Source organism: Chrysochloris asiatica, unplaced genomic scaffold (genome assembly GCF_000296735.1).
Source record: "Chrysochloris asiatica unplaced genomic scaffold, ChrAsi1.0 scaffold00029, whole genome shotgun sequence".
In the NCBI taxonomy this organism is placed as follows: domain Eukaryota; kingdom Metazoa; phylum Chordata; class Mammalia; order Afrosoricida; family Chrysochloridae; genus Chrysochloris; species Chrysochloris asiatica.
This window is the reverse complement of record NW_006408547.1, coordinates 5,324,450-5,348,734: the sequence shown is the minus strand read 5'-3', so window position 1 is coordinate 5,348,734 and position 24,285 is coordinate 5,324,450. Positions and strand designations below refer to the sequence as shown.

General features: G+C 38.8%; 1 protein-coding gene across 1 annotated transcript in view; it reads left to right on the top strand.

The window, feature by feature from the left end:
- The first annotated feature begins 1,581 nt into the window (after positions 1-1,581).
- Positions 1,582-24,285, top strand: part of SLC10A2 (solute carrier family 10 (sodium/bile acid cotransporter), member 2) — a 29,337-nt gene continuing 6,633 nt past the window's right edge. The window contains exons 1-3 of the mRNA XM_006846677.1: positions 1,582-1,961; positions 16,367-16,485; positions 21,789-21,877. Of these exons, the coding sequence (XP_006846740.1) occupies positions 1,585-1,961; positions 16,367-16,485; positions 21,789-21,877 (585 nt within the window). The 5' untranslated portion in view covers positions 1,582-1,584. The remainder of the gene's footprint in view (positions 1,962-16,366; positions 16,486-21,788; positions 21,878-24,285) is intronic.

Sequence of the window (24,285 nt, the reverse complement as noted above, 5' to 3'; positions counted from 1 at the left end):
GCGAGGTGCATTTATTTTTTCAGTTACTAGCTATTAGTTGCAGTCCTGGTGTAGCACTGTGGGCTAATGCGTCAGACTGCAAAGTCATTTGAACTGCAAGGTCGGTGGTTCAAGCTTACCAGCTGCTCCTTGGAAACCCTACACTGAGTTGCTATGGATCAGAATCGAATCAACAGCACTTAACAATAACAACAACCAGCTATTGGTTGGAGTGGTGCTGTAGGATAAGCACAGGACTTCAAGGTTGGTTTGAACTGCAAGGTCAGCAGTTTTAACCCATCAGCTACTCCTAGGAAACCCTATATAGGGTCGTTATGAGTTGGAACCGACTTGACAGTACCTAACAACAGTTTTGAAGGCACTCTTTCATCTCCTTGGTCATCAAGGCCTCCTAGGCCAAGAGTAAAATAGCGTTGAGAATACTACCTAATTTAAGATAATTAAATAAAAAACAGATTCTTCTTTTTTCTATAAATTATGGATCGTGACAGAATATTCAAGTTTATATTTAATCTGTGTTCTAACTCAAGTATTGGATTATAAATTCCTAAGAAGTGTAGCAATCTCCTCTCCCTCTTTTTTTTTTTTTTAAATCTTCCCTTTGCCCCCAAGAACAATGTTCTACCCCTAGTAAAATTGGCTATCTAACACTTACAAAAAAGTACCATTGGAAAATCCCTTTACAAAAAGAAATTTCTAATTTCAGTTCCTGACTGATTATAAAGAGATCTTGTCACTTTGACCTAATCCTGTATGGTTCATCCCTCTAAATAATTGGGTAGTTTCTATCCATAAAGCACTTTGTTACTATGGAGACACATACATAATAGTATGGATAAGTAATTGAGGGTGGTGCTAAAGTCAGCCTTCTACCCACTATTCCATCCACTTAAACGTTACTCATCTCTAGGTTTGCCTCAAGGACTGAGAAGTTTCTGAATCTAAATGTGCATTATGGAAACTACAGGCCAGTTATAAGGAGACAAATTAATACAGTAGCAACACGATTGGACAGGGAAATTGGAGATCTGGGTTCCAGTTTAAGGCCTGTCATGAATTTGCTACATAATTTATCACAAGGTGAGAGCTTGTCAGAGAGAGCCCCACTTCCCTCATATTTCAAGGGAGATGAATGATCAATGTTTCCTAACGGCTCTTTTTCTACAATGTACCACAACATTTTAAGCCAATTTTAAGTGTCATTTAGATAAAAATTAAACAAAGCTTCTCAGCATTAAACATTAACACAGCTCTTTTAATATGGCACAGTTCATTATCATGCCAATAAATGAGTAATTATAATTCTCTGTCTGGACCAATAATTTTACTTGAGTTTTATGATTCATAATTGGTGCTGTGTTGTAATGTTACCTCTCGAAACTTACAGACTAGCAGTAACTGTTTTTTTTATTGCTTCTCTGAAGTAGTTTATTAAAAGAATCACCAAGTGACGTGTGTTTACGAAGGGTTTAAAAGTTTGCCATGGTTGAAATAAGTATTACTTATCTAGACTGCAGCTGAGCCAGGACTGGAAGGAAGATCTGTGCTTCTCTGAGCTTGGCCATTTGGACAGAAAACCCAACAATGAATCATTTGAATACCTGTTTGGCCAATGCAGCAATTTGCAATGGGTCTTCCTGTGTGCTACCTGAAAGCAATTCCAACTATATTCTAAGTGTAGTTCTAAGTACTGTCCTTACCATTTTGCTGGCCATGGTGATGTTCTCCATGGGCTGCAATGTAGAAGTCAAGAAATTCCTAGCTCACTTAAGGCGGCCATGGGGCATATTTGTTGGCTTCCTCTGTCAGTTTGGCATCATGCCCCTCACTGGCTTCATCCTGTCAGTAGCCTTCGACATCCTCCCCATCCAGGCTGTGGTAGTGCTTATCATAGGATGCTGCCCCGGAGGCACTTCTTCCAACATCTTGGCATATTGGGTCGACGGTGACATGGACTTGAGGTAAGATATCTAAACTTCAAAATATTGCAACTGTTTACAGTGAATCAGGTAAGTAGCCTTTAGTATTTTGAATTTCCAAATGCTCTGGCATTGATTTAAATTACCATTACAGAATTAAGAAGAAGTTGAATGCATTCACTGGACAACCCACATGGCTGCTTAGCTAAAGGAATTTGGGGTTATTTTTTGTGGTTTTGTTTTTTTAATCTAACTCCAGTAACAGGAATTGTACAATTGCTGTTCATCTCTGGAAAAAGATTCAAAGTTTTTCAAATAGAGGACCTTTCCAATCCACAAACTGAAGGTGAGAAAGTTTTCTTTGATGGTATCAGCAAAAAACATAAACAAAAACCAAACTTATTGTTAGTGACGAAACCAAATTGTTTAGTAATAAGGATGGAATGACGATCAACTCCAATTCCTTGGGCTAGGTTTTTCTTGGTATAAGACCTACAGAAGAATTCTTGCATTGGTTTTATGTTTATTTGTTGTATCTTGGGAGTGCAGTGGCTCTTTAGGATTAGCAGTGGACTGCAAACCACAAGGTCAGTGATTTGAACCCACCAGCTGCTTCTCGGGAGAAAAGTGAGGCTTTCTGCTCCCACAAAAAGTTTAAAAGCCTCAGAAACCCTACACAGGGTTGCTGTGAGTCAAAACCAGCTCCACACATCTAACAACTACTTCTCTTAAAAGAAAAAAGCAACCCTCCAACAGCTTCCTCTTCTTTCTTTAAATTATGCTTACCTTACTATAAAATAAACAGCAAATGGGTTCTGTGCTTCCCACAGAGTCATCTAAATTGCAATGTTTGCTCAATTCATCCTGTGCCAGTCTGAACTAGCAGTTGGGGAAAAAAAAAAACCTAATAGAAATAGGAGAAAGCATTAATGTGACTAGACTGTGAATTTTAATGCCATAAATTGAATAGGCAAATGTCTTTTTCCTTACCTCACAATTCCTCATTTCCTGTGAAAGGTATGCATTTCTGCAAAACACCCAGGTGTTAATGTAACATGTGTTATTAAATACTGTACAGTAGGCAATCAGTCCTCTTCATCACCATCTACTCCACTCAGAAGAGAGAAGCTCCAAGTAGAGACATGTAACAACCGCAAAATGTAAAATCACATTCTGCATTGATCAAGTGCCTCAAGAGCAGATGGGAACTGGGGGCTTCATTGCACCTAGTCCTTCAGAAGCTTTAGAAAAGCCATGGAACCTTTTTTTTTTTTTTTTTCATATTATTTTTCATATTATGAAATAGAGTATCTGTCGTATAATAGATGCTTTAAGGAAAGTCCTGTAAAAGAACAAACAATTCCAAGTACTGTTGTTGTTAGGTGCCATTGAGTCAGTTCCGACTCCTAGCTACACTGTAACCATACAAAACACTGCCCTGTTCTGTGTCATCCTCACAGTTACTGCTTTGTTTGAACCCATTGTGGTACTCACTGTGCCAATCCAATGTTTTGAATGTCTTCCTCTTTTTCACTGAACCTCTGCTTAAACAAGCATGATGTCCTTCACCAGGAACTCATCACTCCTTATAACATGACAAAAATATGTGAGGCAAAGACTTTGTATCCTCTTTCCTAAGAAGCATCCTGAACACTGTTTTCATCAAAGATTTGTTCATTCTCCAGGCAGTCTATCATGTAGTCAATATTCTTCACCAACACCATCATTTAAATCAATTCTTCAATCTTCTCTATTCATTGTCCAGCTTTGGCATGAGTATGAGGCAATGGGAAAATACTATGGCTTCAGTCAGGTATACCTTAGTTCTCAAAGAGACACTTTTGCTTTTTAAGGAGGTCTTTTGCAACAGTGCAAAATGTCATTTGATTTCTTGATGGCTGCTTCCATGGGCATTGATTATGGATCAAAGTAAAATGAAATCCTTGACAACATTTATTTTCTCTCATTTCTTAAGCTGTTGATTATTGGTCTAGTTTTGAGAATTTTGATATTCTTTATATTGGGGTATAAACCATACTGAAGGTTGTAATCTTTGTTCTTCTTTAGTGAGTGCTTCAAGCCCTCTGCACTTTCTGCGAGCGAGAATGCGGAAATTATCAAATAATATCATTAACACCACACATAAGTAAAATTTTAATGAAAATGATTTAAAAGTGTTTGTGGCAATACAACTCCAGGGAAAAATCAGATATTCAAATAGGTTCAAAAGAGGATGTGTAAGGAGGGATCTTGCCAGATGAATTTTGACAAAAGGCAGAGAAATAAGAAAGATGTTTACTAGTGTTGAATTGACTATGCAAAGGCATCGTAGCAAATTATGGATAATGTTACAAAGAATGGGAATTCCAGAATGCTTAATGGTGCTCATGCAGAACCTGTACATAGACCAAAATGCAAATAGAACAAGGGGATACTGTATGTTGTAAAGTCAGAGAAAGTGTGTGTCAGGGTTTGATCCTTTCACCATACATATTCAATCTGTTTGCTGATCAAATACTCCCAGAAGCTGGACTATATGAAGAAACATAAAGCATCAGGATTAAAGGAAAACTCATTAACAAGCGCTGTGAGGTTTAGTTATTCTCTATTCACAAGACAGCAATAAGATCTCCTTAGATTTCACCTTAGTTAGACCCGACGGTAGCCATGTAGAAGGCAGGCCTTTCAAAAGCTAGCACTTACTCAGTGGAAGGGAGTGAACACAGGTGAATGTGGAGCTTTGGCCTCTACTAAACAGCCTTTCCATAATATTTATAATGTTTTAACAAAATGAAGGAATCTTGAATCAAAAACAAATTTGCTCTCTGACAACATAATGCAGTGCATTGTGTAATCATGTTGTCAGAGAGCACATTTATATGATATTGGCTTGTTTGACTGGTGCAGTGAAACTTCTACAAGCTAAGTCTAACTCCAGTTACACTTTTATGTGGTTTTAAGAAAATCTTATTTCTCTTGGAATAGGACATAATCGCGTAAGCTTTCTCTACCTAGTATAACAATTCCTGCAATTACCAAAAAGATTAAGAAATCAAAATCAAAAAGAGAATATAAGACCTTGGCTGAAAGCACAGAGCTCAATTATATAAATTCCTCTAAAAATCAAAATAAGTCCCATTATGAGACATTAGGCATCAGAAATTTTAATTGTAATTTTTTTAAATTGTAATGGTAATTATTAAAGACTGAATTCCACAGATATTGCAAAGATAACATAATACCAACACCTCCCCAGCCCAACAGTCACCTAACTAGAGTATGTTCATCTATCTGGTTCAAATAAAACCCAATAAAAGATTTTGCACACCCCAAAATAAACTCCACTTAATCCCATAAACTTTCCTCACTCTGGATCTACTTACTTTCCTAATACCAAAGTTCTGTTATGCAATGTCTCAGCACATATGGGGTCAGAGACAGGAAGGAGGGAAGAGTATTAGAAAGGCAGGCCTAAGTCTCGTAGGAGCAAATGGCCCAGAAAGCTTTACTCTAAAATCGAGGACCAAAATGTCTACAAAGCAAAGACACTCACAATTGAAACTTAAAGCAAACAGCTCTATAAACACAATTGTTGTTGTTGCTCAGTGCCATTGAGTTGGTTACTATGCAGAAGGACCCTGTATAAGGTTTCTAAGGAGTAGCTGGTAGATATGAACCACTAATCTTGTGGTTCAAACTGACCTTGTTGCCTACTGTTTATCCTACAACACCACAATAGGACTCCATAAACACAATAAGCCAAGGGGGAAAAAACACTGAATTTTAATACAGCAAATAATGTTTATTGCATTGATCCAAATCACCAAAAGGAGGTTAAATTAAGTTGCTCTATAAGAAACTGACACTATGTTCTGTATATGTCAGGGAAAAGAATCAATAACATATTTCTTTGAAATAAATTAAGGGAAACAATTTTCCATTGGGAAAAAAAGAATTTTTTATTCTTCTAAAGTGCATTTCAGGTAACTAAAGTTCCATGCTGATTTATTTACATACATTCCTATCTTCCATTTTTATTTCCAGTTCTGTGCCTTTGGAATTTTACCTTCTGGCACTATGGGAATAAGCACAGAACCCACCATAAGGTCAGTTTGAACTGTAAGGTCAGCAGTTCAAACTCACCAGCTGTTCCTCGAAAATCCTATACAAGTTCGCTATGAGTTGAACCCAATTTACAGCACTTAACAACATCCCTACTTGAATTCTAACAATTGTTGTTGTTGTTGTTAAGCGCTGTCAACACCTAACAATATTACGGAAAGGCTGTTTAGTAGAGGCCAAAGCTCCACATTCACCTGAGTTCACTCCCTTCCATTGAGTAAGTGCTAGCTTTTAAAAGGCCTGCCTTCTACATGACTACCGTCAGGTCTAACTAAGCTGAAATCTTAGGAGATCTTTTTTGCTGTCTTGTGAATAGATAATACCTAAACCTCACAGTTCTGACCCATAGTGACCCTATGAGATGTTATATACAACATAACAAATCACTGCCCAGCCCTGCACCATCCTCACAATCATTTCTATGCCTGAGCCCACTGCTGCTGCCACTGTGTCAATCCATCTCATTGGGGGTCTTCCTCTTTTTGGCTGACCCTTCACCTTCCTGATAATATGTCTGCAGTATGAGAGACACGTATGACCATCTTGACTTCTAAGGAACATTCTGGTTGTTCTTCTTCCAACACAGTTTTGTTTGTTCTTCTGGCAGACCATGGCACCTTTAATATTCTTCTTCAACACCAGAACTCAAATGCAGCAGTTCTAGCAAAAGCAGTGATGATATGACTGTTTAGATTACTAAGTATTTGTACTAACTGAACTAATGCCACGCAAGTGGTTCCTGGAAAAAGAAACCAAAACATTTCCCCTTCATCCTATGACTTTTTTTCTGAGCCTAGGAAGCCATTGCATTGTGAAACAAAAAAGCAAGTAAACCTGCTTATTGAAATACATCATTGAAATACAATGGAAAGTGATAGATCAACTCCTCCCAGCCTAGAAATTTGTTGCTTGTGAATAGGATCTGCTCACAGATACATTTACCAAGTTATACCTGTTCTATGGGTATCTTATGCATTAAATGCTTTAGCGAAAAATTAAGGTGATTTTTAGGTGACTGTTTGTGGTCAAGGACCATAGTTCAGATGATGCACTCGTCTTTGCATCTGCTCAGTTACAGATCAGTAGTATGTCAATCCTATGACCTCTTCATACTATGAATAGATGTTTCTCCTCATTTCTCTTTGACTTATTCATTGAGAAATCCCTGTCAATGCATCCTTTCTTAGGTTCATCATTGTTGTGTAGTGCCATTGAGCTGGTTATGATCCATATTGACCCTGTATAGGGTCTCTCAGGAGCAGCTGGTGAGCTTGAACTGCCAATCTTGCAGTTCAAACTGACCGTGCAATCCAGCACATTAATCCACAGTGCCATACCAGACTCCAATTTCATAATTACCACCTACTTTCTACATTCCTTTTTATTGCTTTCTAGATTTCCCTACTGTTGTTGTTGTTGTTGTTATGTGCCGTGGAGTTGGTTCTGACTCATAGCTACCCTGTACAGGGTTTCTGAGGCTGTAAATCTTTACAGGAGCAGAACGCCTCATCTTTCTCCCGCAGAACAGCTGGTAGTTTCAAACTGTTGACCTTGTGGTTCACAGCCCGATTCGTAACCACTACGCTACCAGAGCTCCTTACTGTACTCATTCATAAATCAAATACTGTTATGTTTTTCATCTTCCACTTCACTGCTAACTATTATTTTTTGTGATTGGAGATCCTAGGCTTTTTTTTTATCACAAATCCAAAGCAATAGCTCTCATTTCAACTAAATAAATGTCATCTCTTCTCTTCTCTCAATTAACCCATCACTATTAAATATTTTCCCTTATTTTCCATTAAATTTATAGAGTTTTCTTCTTTTCAAGCAATTGTAACTTCCATTTCACCAGATGTGGTCGTATTTGCACCTTCCATACAGGAAACCTGGGTTCAGTTTCTAGACTACACTCCTCATGGAACCACCACCCATTGTCAACAGAAGCTTACGTGTTGTTGTGGTACTGAGCAGGTTTCAGAGGAGCTTCCAGATTAAAACAGACTAGAAAGAAAGGCCTAGTGGTCTATTTTTAAAAATTAGCCAGTAACAACACCAAGGATCAAAACAGTCTGATCCTCAACAATCAGGGAGATGATAGAGGATGGGCCAGCATTTTGCTCTGCTGTGCATGGGCTTGCCATGATGTGCTATCCATAGCGCTCTGTGCTCTAAATGCACTGGTTTACTTCATCTTCAGAACAATCCTCTGAGGTCAGTACTACCATTTTCTGCAGTTGTTGTTGTTGTCAAGTGCCATCGAGTTGGTTCCAACTCATAGCAACCCTGTGTAGAGTTTCTGAGGAGTGGCTGGTGAGCTTGAACCAGCGACCTTGTGGTTAAAACCAATTTTGTGCTCCAACACATTAACCCACAGCACCACACCAGGACAGTAGACAGATAATAAAATTAGGTTCTAAAACTTGATCAAGGTCACAGTGTCAAGGCATATCAAAACCAGACTTGGAATCCATATGAGTCTTTTAACCATTGTCAACATTATTTTATTACTTTCCTAAGGAGTTTAGGATCAATGAAAAAGAGGAAGATCCTCAACAAGATCGATTGGCATGGTAGTAGCAACAATGGTCCCAAACATAACAATTGTGCATGTTGTTGTTGTTAAGTATCATGTAAATGATATTGTCTTCTTTTGCTAATTTACTCCTCCACACTATTCATTAAAATTCTTTATATGTGAATCATTTCAATCCCATTTAGAGTGGTTTGATTTTGGTAATGTGTCCATAAAATAGATATGACTTGAGGCCACTCAACCTCTTGCTCTTATTCAGCTTTTTGTGGCCAAACTCCCCGACTAAATCTGAACTATTTCCTTCCGCAACCTTATTCTAGTCCTTTCTCATGGTCTTTAAGACACTGCTCTTTCCAAACTCAAAACAGTGACCATGCTCATAAATTATTTCAACAATAGATCAGGATTGAAGCTTTCACAAACACACACAAAAGGAAAAAAAAGACTTTCTTTTAAAAGTTTTTCTCACATCTTGAAGCATTCTCAGCCTTCCCTTCACTATGATCTAGGTGAGGAATTCTGCCCTCTCTGTCTTCTCCGCACTAGAATGCTTATTCAATGTATATAAATAAAAGTGATGTTATGCTAGAGATAACTTTAACTACATTCTAATTTATTTTTTAAAAAGAAACTAGAGAATGGAGAAGGACGAGCGAGCGGGAAAGTCATTTACAAACCTCAGCATTTTAATTATAAGTAACAGAGAACACTATTAAAACTATTACTAATAGACTAGCTGAGTTTTAGGCTCTACGACTTTTCCTTAACATCTTATTTGATATCTAAGTTAAGTTAACCTATGACCATAATAAACTGAACTTCTTTGGAAATGCTCTACATACATCTCTGGCATTGGTTATTGTTACAATTTTTTAGCTGTATTCATAGAGATTCATTTAAAGTGAGATCACCTCTTGGAAATTATTATTATTAGGGAAGTTAAGCCATCTTATTTCTCATTTGGAATCATGACTAATCAGCAAATTCAAATCCTGGAAGCTTTATTTTTTTCCACATCATTGAGGTCCACTCTAACTTTGAGGAGGCAGCATTTCCCATCTTTCAGTAAATTCCAACCTAGAGGCCCATCTTCTGGCACGATATCAGCTAATGTTCTGATGCTATTCATAAGTCTTTCACTAACTGGGTTTTTCAGAAGTAGATATCAAGAGTCTGGAACTTTTTCTAAAACCTGTCCACCACACATGACCCTGTTTGTATTTGAAATATGGGCAACAAAGCTTCTAACATAACAGCACCATGCAAGCCACCACAATGCAAACAATTTACAAACAATACATTCTACTGACTTGAAATGAGAAGAAACCGCTGCAAGCATCCATTAGTAATCAGAACCTGAAATATACAAAGTATGAATCAAGAAAATTTGGAATTTGTGGAAAATGTAATAGAATACTGAAGATCAATATCCTAGGCTTTAGTGAGCTGAAATGGATTGGTATTGCCCTTTCTGAAGCAGACAATCATATGAACTATTACTGTGAACATTTCACAGACAAAGAACATTTCAAAATTTATCGTGTAGTACAATGCTGTCAGTGATGGGATAATATCAATATGCCTACAGGAACAGGATGTAGTATGAAGGATATCATTGCTGGTATCAGATTGATTTTTGGCAGAAAGCAGAAAATACCATAAAGATGTCTGCCTGTGTTTCATTGACTATGCAAAGGCATTCAACTGTGTAGATTTTAGCAAATTGCGGATAACACTGTGAAGAATGGGAATTACAGAATACTTAGTTATGCTCATGTGGAATCTGTATATAGGCTGAGAGGCAATTATTGTTCAAACAGAACAAGAAGATACTGGGTGATTTAAGATCAGGAAGAGAATGTGCCAGGGTTGTATCACAGGTGGCTCCATACAGTAAGCACTGGACTGTGAACCACAAAGCCTGCAGTTGGAGCCCACCAGCTGCTCCATGGGAGAAAAATGAGGCTTTCTGCTCCCTAGAAGATTTAAATCCTCAGAAACCCTAAATTAGGTTGCTGTTGAGTCAGAAGCAACTCAACACAATTAACAATAACCACAGTGGTGCTGTAGGATATGCACTGGACTGCTCACTGCAAGGTTGGCAGTTCAAACGCGTCAGTTGTTCCTCAGAAACTCTATATTACATTCCCTATGAGACAGAACCAACTTGAAAGCATTTAACAACAACAACATCCAATCTGTAAACAGAGCAAATAATCCAAAAAGTTGGTTTATATGAAGAAGAAGAAGAGTTCAGCATCAAGATGACAGAAGACTTATTAACAACCTGGGATGTGTAGATGACATAATCTTTCTGGCTGACAATGAAGAGGACTTGAAGAACTTATGATAAAAATCAAGAAGTATGGCCTTCACTATGTCTTACATCTCAACTTAAAGAAAGCAGAATCCTCACAACTGGGCCAATAAACAACATCATGACAAATGAATACAATATTGAAGTTTTGAAGGATTTCATTTTACTTCGGTTCAGTTAATATCCATGGAAACAGCAGGTGGAAAATCAAATGTTACATGGCATTGGGCATCTCTACTGGAAAAGATCTCTTTGAAGTGTTAAAGAGCAAAGATGTCACCCTGAGGACTCAGATGTGTCTGACCCAAGCCTTGGTATTTTCAATCATCTCATATGCATTTGAAAGCTAGATAATGAATAAGAAAGATCAAAAAAGAATTGTTGCGAAGTGCCATTGAGTTGGTTCTGACTCATGGTGACCCCGTGTAAGATTTCCAAGGAGTATCTGGTGGGTTTGAACCACTGACAGTCTAGTGCTTATCCTATAGTGTCACACTAGGAGTTGCTGCCCTGCAACTCTGGTACTGATGAATAATATTGAATATATCATGGACTGCTAAAAGAATTTTTTAAAAGCCATGCTATAAGAAGTAAAGTCATAATGTTCCTTAGAAGTTCAAGGACAAGACTTCATTCAGCTCACAGTCCCTAGAGAAAGACATCATGCTTAGTAACACAGAGAGTCAGTGAAAAAGATCGACACAGTGGTGGCAACAATGAGTCAGAACCAACTTGATGGCTCTTAACAACAATAACAATCTTCATAGGGGCAGACTCACATTTTTCTCCTGTGGAATGCAGATTGGTTCAAATCACCAACATTTTGTTAGTAGACGAGTACTTAACTATGCACCCTTTTAATTGGGATTGGATGTGTTTTATCTTGGGGAGTGGAGTATAAATTTTTACCATTTTCCTTTAAGTATGAACATACCTATAAGAAATAACTACCTGGATAGCTTTTAATACTACAGGTATTGAGGAAGACGCCTTTCTAAACAATTATTCTTAGATTTTCCTAATTCTCAATTATGCTGTATGGTAATTGTTGTTGTTGTTAAGTGCCGTCGAGTCGGTTCCGACCCATAGCGACCCTGTACAGGTTTCTGAGGGAGTAAATCTTTACGGGAGTAGAAAACCTCATCTTTCTCCCACGGAGCACCTGGTAGTTTCGAACCGCTGACCTTAAGGTTCGCGGCCCGATTCGTAACCACTATGCTACCAGAGCTCCTTGTATAGCTATTTATATGATGGGGAGTATGGTGACTCCATATGATAAGCACTGTATTGCAAACCACTAGGTCAGCAGTTCGAACCCACCAGCCACTCCTCAAAAGGAAGATGAGGCTTTCTGCTCCAGCAAAGATTTAAAGCCCAGGAAACCCTTTACAGGGTCCCTATAAGTCAAGTCAAAACTGACTTGATGGCAATTAACAACTATATATATATATATTATATATATATAATAGTAACTATTTCTTAAGAAAGGAGCTATGGTGACACTGTAGGATAAGAACTGGACCGCTAATCATAAAGTTAGTGGTTCAATCCCATCAGCTGCTCATGGGAAGAAAGATGAACCTGTCTGCTCCCATAAAGATTTACTGCTTCAGAAAGCTTATATAAGGTCACTAAGAGTGGGAATCCACTCAGTGGTGGTGGGTTTGCTTTGGTTTGGTTTGAGTATCTCTTAAAGAAGGCCCTGCATCATTCTAAATAGGGCACATCATTGGCTCATTTAATCCTCACGTTTTTTATGAGGCTAGTGGCTCATTCTCTTTATTTTACAGACAGGAAAATGGGCACAGGAAAGTCAAGTAAATTGCCCAAATCACATAGTAAGCTGCAATGCCTCTTCAAATCTACACAGAAATCTCTGAAATTTCACATCTTTGTACATATTTGAAGGGGACCACAAAGACCCACTAACCAAAAAAAAAAAAAATCTCATTACTATCAGCTTTAACAAAATCCTGATGTGGCGCTGTGAGTTACTGCACTGGACTGCAAAGTCATTTGAACTGCAACGTCAGCAATTCAAGCTCACCAGCTGCTCTTCAGAAACACTATACAAGGTCGCTATGGGTCAGAACTGACTCAACAGCACTTATCAACAACAACATCGGCTTTAACAGTGCTGAAAATAGCATCCTTTGATAGTAATTCTTTAAATCAAAAGCCAAAAGCCACCTACACAGCCAAAACCTACTTGCTTTGCCAAGTCTGTTTGTTAAAGTATGAGCACTCTCAAGAGTTTAATAGCAAATCCTGGTTCTTCCACTACCACCCATCTGTCAGGCTGTCATACTGTGGTGGCTTATGAGTTACTGTGATGGTGGGAGCTCTGCCACCAATATGTTAAATACCAGAAGGGTCACCCATGGTGGGCAGGTTTCAGATGAGCTTTCAGATGAAGACAGACTAGGAAGAAAGAGAGACAGATTGCTTCTGAAAACCTCATGAATAGCAACAGAACGCTGTCAGCTATAGTGCAGGAAGATGAGCATCTGAGCTTGGAAGGCTCTCTAACTACAATTGGGAACAGCTATTTCCTCAAAGTGAATGGAGCAAAGCTTTTGACATCTTCTTTTTCACTGGTGGGACACAACTCAAAATGAGAAGAACCAGCTGCAAGCATTGATCATCGGAATGTGGAATGCCTGAAGTATGAATCAAAGGAAAATTGGAAGTTGTCAAAAATGAAATGGAATGCATAAAGATCAATATCCTAGGCACCAGTAAGCCGAAATGAGCTGGTATTGGCCATTTTAAATTGGACAATTATATGTTTCGCTATGCTGGGAATGTCAAATTGAAGAGGAATGACAAGGTACTTATCATCAAAAAGAACATTTCAAGATCTACCTTGAAGTACAATGCTGTCCATGATAGGATAATATCCATATACCTTCAAGAAAGGTGCTGTAGCATAAGCACTGGACTACTAACCACAGGGTCGGTGGTTCAAACCCACAGGCATCTCCTTAGAAACTCTGTACAGGGTCACTATGAGTCAGAACTGACTTGAGAGCATTTAAATATGGTGCAAGAAAGACCAGTTAATACCACTATTGTTCAAATTTATGCACCAACCACTAAAGCCAGGGATGAAGAAACTGAAGAATCCTACCAACTTGTTCAATCGGAACTTGATTAAACATGCAATCAACATGCATCAATAATTATTGGTGATTGGAATGTGAAGTAGGAAACAAAGAGGAATAATCCGTACATGGAAAATATCAGTACAGGAAAATGTGCAAAGACCTAGAGTTAGAAAACCAAAAGTGAAGACCATGCTCAACGTTTCTCAAACTGAAAGAATTGAATAAGCTTGCAATACTAAAGGATTCTCTGGGGGAAATATTGAATGATGTAGGAAGCATAAAAGATGATGGAAGAAATCTAGAGTCACTGTACCAAAAAAAAAAGGGGGGGGGTCGATGTCCGGGAGATGTCAATGCTCAACCATATGATCAAGAAGAGATGGAACTGAAGGAACAAGTCCAAGCTGCATTGAAGGCACTGACAGAGAATAGGTTTCCAAACTAATGAAATACAAATTGAAAACTGAGGCAGTGCTGGAGGCTCTCCCTCATCTATGCCAAGAAATTTGGAAGTACCTGACTTACAGATTGGAAGATATCCATATTTATGCCCATTCCAAATAGTGGTAACCCAATAGAATGCAGAAATCATCATACAATATCTTTAATATCACATGCAAATGAAATTTTGCTTAAGGTATTCAAAAAATGGTTGCCAACCACATCAACATGGGCCTACCTTGCTATGTTTGAGCCCATTATTGCTGCCACTGTGTCAATCCATTCGATAGGGGGGTCTTCCTCTTTTTCACTGACCCTCCACTTTACCAAGCATGGTTTCTTCTATAGGGACAGGTCCTTTCTGATAACAAGTCCAACGTGTGAGAGACAGAGTTTCTCCATCCTCACTTTTATGGAGCATTTTAGCTGTACTTCTTTCAAGAGAGATTTTTTTTTTTTTTTTTTGTCCATGGTACTTTTAATATTCTTCCCCAACACCTTAGATTCTTCTTATTCATTGTCCAACTTTCACATACATATGTTCTTGTTAAGTGCCATTGGGTCTGTTCTGACTCATAGCAACTCTGAATAGGGTTTCTAGGAGCAGCTGGTGGATTTAAACTGCTGACCTTGCAGTTATCAGTCTAGTGTTTATCCTACAGCACCATACCAGGATTTTGTCATAAACATTACAGCCTTGGAAACCCTATGTTGTTGTTAAGTGCCACTGAGTCGTTTCCGTCTCACACTGACCCTGTATAGGGTTTCCGAGGAGCCTCCTGTGAGTTTGAACCTTGAGATTCAAACTGACCTATGGTCCAGTGCATTGTCCTTTAGTGCCACACCAGGACTCTTGGAAACCCTACAGGGAAGCTCTGGTCTGTTCTCTTGGGTTGCTATGAGACACAATCAAACAGGGCTGGGGAACACCCAGGCCACAGGTTGTATTGTTGTTGTTGTTGTTGTTAAGCGCCGTCGAGTCGGTTCCGACCCATAGCGACCCTGTACAGGGTTTCCGAGGGTGTAAATCTTTACTGGAGTAGAAAGCCTCATCTTTCTCATAAGTTCGATGAAATCATCTGGTCTGGCCCTGCCAAGGCCATTGCAATTCCAGCCATCACATTGTTGTTGTTGTTGTTGTTATGTGCCATCGAGTCGGTTCTGACCCATAACATTAGAGATGAGTTAATTAACTGTAGGACCAAATGTAGCATTTGATCAAATATATCAATTTAAGTTAATAATATTATATGACCCATGTTTGATGCTGTAAATTTTGGCAACAAAAAGGTTCTCCACCCCTGAACTAAAAATGTAGCAAGACTGTGAGGATGGTGTAAGATCAGAGAGTATTTTATTCTCTCGTAGGGTTGCGTAAGTCAGAAAGAACTCAATTGCATCCAACAACAAGACTTCAGACCTACTGTGCCTGCCTTTTTTTGTTTTATAAGTAAATTTCATCTTCTTTCTTTATGCTACAACAATATGGCTCATAATGTGTCTGCTTCAGAATGTCCTTCAGACATTAAGACCTCCTCCTTCAGACATGCATTCTCCTCTAAGAGCTGATTTGGTATAAGGGAGCGTATGCCAACTGGACCACACAAAGCCCAATGAAATTTTGGCTGCCCTGAATGTCTCTGCTGTTGTCTGATCAGAGTTTTAAAGAGTGGCATATCTGGTATGGAAATTGACTAATGGGGATGAAGTAATGGCACAAGACAAAGTAAGTTGACACCAAATACAAAATTCACCATTTTACTGTACATTTTTGTGCACATGTCTATTTCAGCTCATCATACCAGATGATGCGATTGATTGAGACCATTTTCTTGCAGGGCTTTCTACTCATGTAGCAAAAACTGAAATAAACTCTTACCTAGAAAGCCCAAGTGGACATGTCAACTTGCCTCTTTCTTTTCAGCGTCAGCATGACCACATGCTCCACACTGCTTGCCCTGGGGATGATGCCACTGTGTCTCTTTATCTATACCAAAATGTGGGCCGATGCTGGGACGATTATAATTCCCTATGATAGCATAGGTAAGTCATTCCTCTGAATATTTAATATCACCCCTACTCTTCTGTATATCCCCTAGTAGGTTTCCAAACAAGGTTCAGACCCAGCTATTATTTACCATTTCCTTGCCGAGTGGCAGTTTATACTCAGTGATGATCCCATTACAAGTAATCCCTACACTTGAGTGAGTGTTGGCAGACTCTAAATTCCCAATCTTGATCCCATGCTAGAAACTGCTTTTTCCTCAATTTAGATCATCAAAGAGAGGGACCAACTTAAACAATCCCCTCCTCCCATTTCAGTCTGGACATGAGGAGACTTAAATTATTAGTGAACAAGATCTTCCATTCTTTCCTTCATCCAGAGTTGAACCACTGTTGTGAGTTGACATTGGGCTGACCCCAGACCCATGACGTCCTCAAGAAGAACAGGACAAAATGCTGCCCAGTCCTTCACCCTTCCCATGACCAGTTGCCTTCTCATGACCAGGTGCAGAGCAGACCATTTCTAGTTCATGATAATGAGAGTTTGCACCCAGATATCCAAATTTAAGAAAATAAATAAATAAATCTCAACTACTAATTTTAAACTTAGTAAGCACAGAATCCTGGTGTGGTGCTGTGAGTTAAGGCACTGGAATACAAGCTTAATTTGAACTGCATTGTTGGCAGTTCAAGCTCACCAGCTTCTCCTCAGAAACCCTATCTAGGATCACTATGAGACAGAACACTTAACAACAACAACAACTTAGTAAGCAATTAGTAAGTGTCACAATAAGAAACTACCAAATGAAACATGGTTTATAACAATGTGAGCAACGTCATGATTTAAAAGTTCACATGATGGCACATTCTTCACCCCATCCCCTGGAAGTCTGATTTGCTAGTTTTGAAGGAGCCCTGGTGGTGCTGTAGGATAAACACTGGACTGCTAAACTCAAAGGCAGTAGTGCAAATCCACATGTTCCAAAGGAGAAAGATAAGGCTATGTACTCCTATAAAGATTTACAACCTGGGAAATCTGTATAGGGTTGCTGTGAGTTGGAATCTATTCCATAGGAATGGGTTTGGGTTTGGTTTTTGGATTCTGTCTCTACTCATTTAGACTCCTGGTTGTCCTTTCCATACCAGAGACCAAAGGCACTTCCCCCCAGCCCCCAATTTCTGGGAAATGGCAGAAGATAAAATTTTTGGTGTAACATGAGGATAGAAGTCAAAGGAAATGCAAAATTGTTTATGGAATAATGAAACAAGCCATTTCCCATAAAAATACATTACAAATGAAATGTTGCTGAAATCATGCATCAGTACTAAGTACTGGGAATGTTACATGTTAAATAGTTTTCTTCAACCAACCTTGAAAACAGGTAGCTCCTTGATAGGTTGTCTCATGAAGGTGTGGGTTAATCACTGAAGGGTGCTTGCTTGTAAGGGAAGGCTAAAGGATGTTTGTAAGGGATTTCTTCTGGGAAGAGGCTGGACTAGGTGACATCTAAATTCCTCCCATTTCTAAGAATGATTGTTTCGGGGATAAAAACAGTGTTCAGGGTCTGCATAACTGAAATGGAACAAACCTCTGGAACACCAATGAGATAGTCTGAACTTCAACATTTTCATATAGCTTTCTTGCTGCACTCTTAGTATTTTTGTACACAAGGTCCTTCTGTTGACCCCTGAGGAATGCCTTTCTATTAGATATAATCTCCTAAAAATAGGTATTAGAGTAATATTCCATTGCCACTTATCTGTGTCTCATGCTGCTTAACTGTCGCCCTGCTCCTTTGGTGGAAATTGCTCTTAGAGTTAAAGAACCTGACTGAAAACAAGTTTGAATTTTATATTACTCACTAATTGAGGAAATAATTTAAACCTTAAAATCTCCTTTTCTTGACACACATCCCCTTCTGGAAAGTGCCCCATGACAATATTGTGTAATGTTAAGTACACTGGGAAGGGCCTATCACATTCTTTAATTTGAACAAGATTTGAAAAGAAGAAAGCTGTGAGAAAGAGGGATTTGCATATCAGTGAAGACAAAAAAATCATAAAAGACATAAAGTGTAAAAAGGAAAGAAAGAAAAAAGAAGAGAGGAGAGGAAGGGAAAAGGGTACAGGGAAAAGAAAAGGAAAGAATGAGAAGAAAAAGAAAGCAAAGAGAAAAAGAAAGGAAACTTAAAAATTAGATGAGTGTGAGAAACAAGTTTTGCTTTCTTGTCATTTTTTTCCAGATCTGTTATTCTTGCAGACTTAACCTCCTGTGGTTGTTGTTATAGTCTTTTATTGAAGAAAACTGACTGCTTGACAGCTTCACAGGCTCTGACCACCACCTTGTAGATGGGGAAATTGAGGCTCAAAATAATTGCTCAATTTGCCCAAGAGCCTTGGAGAAAGACCCTTAGTTTACTCTCCAATTAACTCTGAGGGCAGATGTTCTCAGCATGTACAGAGGACTCAAAAAAACACCCAGATGAGCTAACATCTGGATGGGGCAGGAAGTGGCGTGTATAGCAGATACCACTAAAAACAAAAACAAAACAAAAAACACAGTAGTAAGTAGTTATACCTACTTCTCTCCATCATATTGTTGGGTGTCTGTGTACCAAGAACTTGATATCCATTTAATCATTTAATTCTCATAACAGCATTGTGATGTAGACATGTTCTTACCAACCATTGTGTGTGTGTGTGCCGAGTGGAGCTACTCCTTAGCACTGTCCAGGCTATGACCTTTCAGAAGTTAACCACTAGACATGGCTTCAGCAAAGCCTCTGGCTGGGTTTGAATCTCCAACTCTTCAGTTAATAAAATTCTTCCCATTTTCCAAATGAAGAAAACAAAGCTCAGAGCGTTTCAACAATTTGCACAATGCCCACAGTTGTTAATACAGAAAGGTGCAGCTGGAGTCTGGCTCTACCACGTGACTCCATTCACTATTCGCTTTCATTCTCTTCATTTCCTGCTACATTTGTTTCCTTCTCTATCTACTGGTTAAAGTCCATGCTGTAATTTCAACAGGTAACTGAGAGCAGGGAGTCCTGGTGTGGTGCTGTAGGATAAGCACTGAGCTGCTAACTGCAAGGGCGGTGGCTCAAACCCACCAGTCACTCCTCAGAAACCCTATACAGGGTTGCCAAGAGTCCGAACCGACTGAACAGTACTTAACAACAAAAACAACTGAGAGCAGATGTATTTTCTTCTAAATAAGTAGACATTTTGCCCAGAGAGCATAGGCATATAAGGACTCCATAGAGCAAAGCCTAGGAGGGGGAAGAAAAGAGAGAGACTAAAAAGTTAAAACATGCCATCACTCCAGACAGGGTGTAAAATATAGTAAAAGGTACATTTTCCAGTCAACTTCAAATCCCTGAACAATTTTCTCTTGCCTTATTTGATCAAAAGAAGAAAAGCCTTTCTGCCATGGACTTCAGCAGATGGGACTGATGTTGATCCTATTTCTTTGGACTGCCCCAAAGAAATAAGGACTCTTAACATGAGATGTCAAACAGGAGAGATAAGCTGCCTGTCACCAGACTCAGCTCATTTAAAATATAATGTGGTTGTTATTAAGTGCTGTTAACTCAGTTCTGACTCAGAGTGACCCTGTATGGGGTTTCCAAGGAGCCACTGGTGAACCTGAACCACCAACCTTGCAGTTCAAACCAACCTGGCATTACCCCACAGCGCCACACCAGGACTAACCAAGCTTCTATTCTAAGAACAGCATTTACACCGAGAATCAACCTACCATGATATCATCAAGTTGCTTCAGAATGGTTTGGATTTAAGACTTACAGATTTCACATAATTTCAGGACTGGTCTAGATATCAAGAGAGGAAGTCTCCTCCCAAAGCACAAGTTGCAAGCTCTCCCAAAGGGCATTTTTCTGGATGTGCCATAGAATAAGCACTTGATCTCGAGGTCAGTTTGAACCACAAAGCTGACGGTTCAAAATTCACCAACCACTCCTTGGAAACTCTACACAGGCTCGCTATGAGTCAGATTCGCCTTAACAGCTTAGCAGTATATCTCCCAGTATCTCTGTGCATCCATGTTCTCCTTATGCTTCCTTACCCATATTTTATTTTGATCCTGATCTTGGTATCTTTTGTCATTACTTAACTTCACTAATTTCTGGGCAAAGTAATTTCTGACCCTTAGATTGCCAAGACTAGAAGACTACAAATAAATTCTGTCTTCTTCACTATTTTATTCATTTTAAATTAACATTTAAAGCTTCTAAATCTAAAATCTGTTTTCTAGTCCTACTTGAATCCACTCTCATACTAAGTTATATCAGTGCTCAGTATTTCATTTTGCAGCTCCACTTTTTAATATGTCTTTAAAAGACGGTTTGAAAAAGAAACAACCCATGAAAAGTTAGAAATGGTTGGTGTTATACTGTATAAAATCAGCTATTGGACAAATGAGTGTTAAATAATATGCAGAAATAAACCACATGTCATAAGCACAGCAGTAAATTTAACACAGTGATATTGAAGTATGACTCTTTCATCTGCCTGAGTGAGCACGTTACTGCAAAGAATTATAATTACTTGAGAGGTCGCCAAATATATTATCTCATGGAAAATTAAAAGCGTGTTTTTTCAACCTGTTCTCTCACCTCGATGCTGTAGATCTGAGTAACCAAAGTCAGTCTTAAATAGAAGTCATTATCCTTCAGATATTCCGAGATCTCGAGCTAACTTTAAAATGCCTCTATCATATCTACCACCATAAAGTAAAAAGGAACTCTGGTAGCATAATGGGTAACGAGTTGGGTTGCTAACCACAAGGTCAGCAGTTTGAATCTACCAGCTGATCCATAAAGAAAGATAAGGCTTTCTGCTCCTGCATAGCCTTATATCCTATATAGGGTAGCTATACATGGGAGTACACTGTGACATAAAAGACAAATGTAAAATGTCTTCTATATATACAACAAGAACACATACATGTTGGAAAAGTTTGAAGTTGTTGTTTTTCTATAATAAAAAGACCCAAAGACTAAATGAGCCACAGTTCAGATAAACTGAAACTAAAGAGTATTTATTGACAACATAAGAAATTCTGAAAAATAGCCCAGGCTTTAAGGGGAAAAAAATCTGTACCATCAATACAACAGTGCTTCATCAATAATATTCAATTATTTACTAGTGTGGATAAATATGTAGTTTTTGTTTTGTTCTGTTTGGCTTTAAGTCTGTTTTGTGTATTCATAATGTGAGACTGAGATACTATTTAAGTCTTTTCAGACTGCTAAGTCCTCTGTTTTTTCTTTTCTGTGCTATGTGGACTGTCAATCTGATTGCCCTTCTGCCATTTCTAGGTATTTCTTTGGTGGCTCTAGTTGTTCCTGTTTCCTTTGGGATGTTGGTTAATCACAAGTGGCCTCAAAAAGCCAAGATAATTCTTAAGGTAAGCATCTCATGCAAGAGGATTCACAGTAGAATATTTGACAGAAAATACCAGAAAGATGTTTACTTGTGTTTTTGTGATTAAGCAAACGCTTTAGATCATAACAAACTATGGATAACACTGTAAAGAATGGAAATTCCAAAACACTTAATTGTGCTCATGAGGGACATATTCATAAACCAAGAGGCAGTCATTCGAACAGATCAAGGGAATAATGAATGGTTTAAAATCAAGAAACGTGGACACCAGGGTTGTATCCTTTCGACATACTTATTCAAACTGTATGCTTAGCAAATGATCTGAGAAACTGGATTATATAAAGAACTGGCATCAGAATTGGAGGAAGACTCATTAACAACTTGAAATATGCAGATTACACAGCCAAGATGACTTGAAATACTTACTGATGAAAAGACTAGCCTTTGGTATGAATTGCACATCAACATCAACGTAAAAAAAGAAAAGGAAAGACAGAAGTCCTCCCTACTGGGCCAATAAATAGCATCATGTCAAAATGATGATTTTTTGAGACAAGATTTAAGAAAAGAGAAAAGATTTAAGTTGTCAAAGACTTCATTTTGCTTGTATCTACAATCAACATTCATAGAAGTAACCGTCAAGAAATCGATCACTATGTTGCATTGTAGTGGTTACGAATCGGGCTGCGAACCTTAAGGTCAGCGGTTCGAAACTACCAGCTGCTCCGCGGGAGAAAGATGAGGCTTTCTACTCCCGTAAAGATTTACACCCTCGGAAACCCTATACAGGGTCACTATGGGTCGGAACCGACTCGATGGCACATAACAACAACAACATGTTGCATTAAGAAAATCTACTGCAGAAGACCTCTTTAAAGGTTAAAGAGCAAAGACGTCACTTTGAAGACTAAGGTGTGCTTTACCCAAGCCATGGTATTTTCAATCACTTATTATGCACGTGAACGTTGGAAAAGGAATAGTCAAGACTGTAGAAGAATTGATTATGGTGTTGGAGAAGAATACTGAAAGTACCAAGGAGTATCAGAAGAACAAATAAATCTGTCTTAGAAGTGTAGTCAAAATGCTTCTTAGAAGTGAGAATGGTAAGACGTGGTCTCTCGTACTTTGGATATTTTATCAGTAGGGACCAGTCCCAGGGCATCATGCTTGGGAAAGTGGAGGGTCAGCTAAAAAGACAAAGACCCCCAACGAGATGGAATGACGCAGTGGCAACAGCAATGGGTTCCAACATAATGAAAATGTTGAGGATTGAGCAGGACCAGGCAATGTTTGTTCTGTTGTGGGTAAAACTGACTCAGTGGCACAACAAGATGTACAAGGGATCTTCATAAAATTCATGGAAAATAGAATGAAAATATAATGGAATTCTTTTCACAAACTTTTTAAAATACATATTATATATATGGAGCTCTGGTAGCATAGTGGTTATGAGTCGGGCTGCTAACCTCAAAATCAGCTAGTTCAAAACTACCAGCTGCTCCGCAGGAGAAAGAGAAGGCTATCTGCTCCCATAAAGATTTACAGCCTCAGAAACCCTGTACAGGGTCGCTATGAGTTGGAACCGACTCCACAGCACTTAACCACCACCATATAGATATAGATATAATGTATTTGTTGTTAGGAGCCATCAAGTCAGTAACAACTCACAGTGACTCTGTGACCAACAGAATGAAACAGTGACCGGTCCTGGGCCACCTCACAGTCATTGCTATGCCTGAGCCCACTGCTGCTGCCACTGTGCCAATCCATCTCGTTGGGGGGTTTCCTCTTTTTCTCTAACCCTTCACTACCAAACATGATATCCTTCTTCAGTGACTTCTCCCTCCTAACTACATGTCCAAAGTATGATAGATGAAGTCTGGCCATCCTGGCATATATGAGTCCTGGTGTGGCACTGTAGGATAAGCACTGGACTGCAAGATTGGTTGGAACGTCAAGGTTTGTGGTTCAAACTCACCAGCCATTCCTTGGAAACCATATACAGGGTCGCTATGAGTTGGAAAATATATATATATTTTGTGTGTGTGTGTGTAGAGTTATAGATATAGATATGTATGTATATATATATATATATATTCAGTCCTGGTGTGGCACTATAGGATAAGCACTGGACTGCTAACTAGAAGGCCAGCAGTTCAATCCCACCAGTCACTCCTCAGAAACCCTGTACAGGGTCACTATGAGTCAGAACAGACTTAAATCACTTAACAACAACAAAAACATATGTATATATATATAAATATGGGGAGCATGGTTGACTCCATAGGATAAGCACTGGACTGCAAACCACAATGTTGGTGGTTCGAGCCCACCATTCACTTTGGGAGAACAATTCAGTTTTCTATTCCCACGTATACAGACTCAGAAACCCCATACAAGGTCGCTATGAGTTAGAACTGACTCCATGAC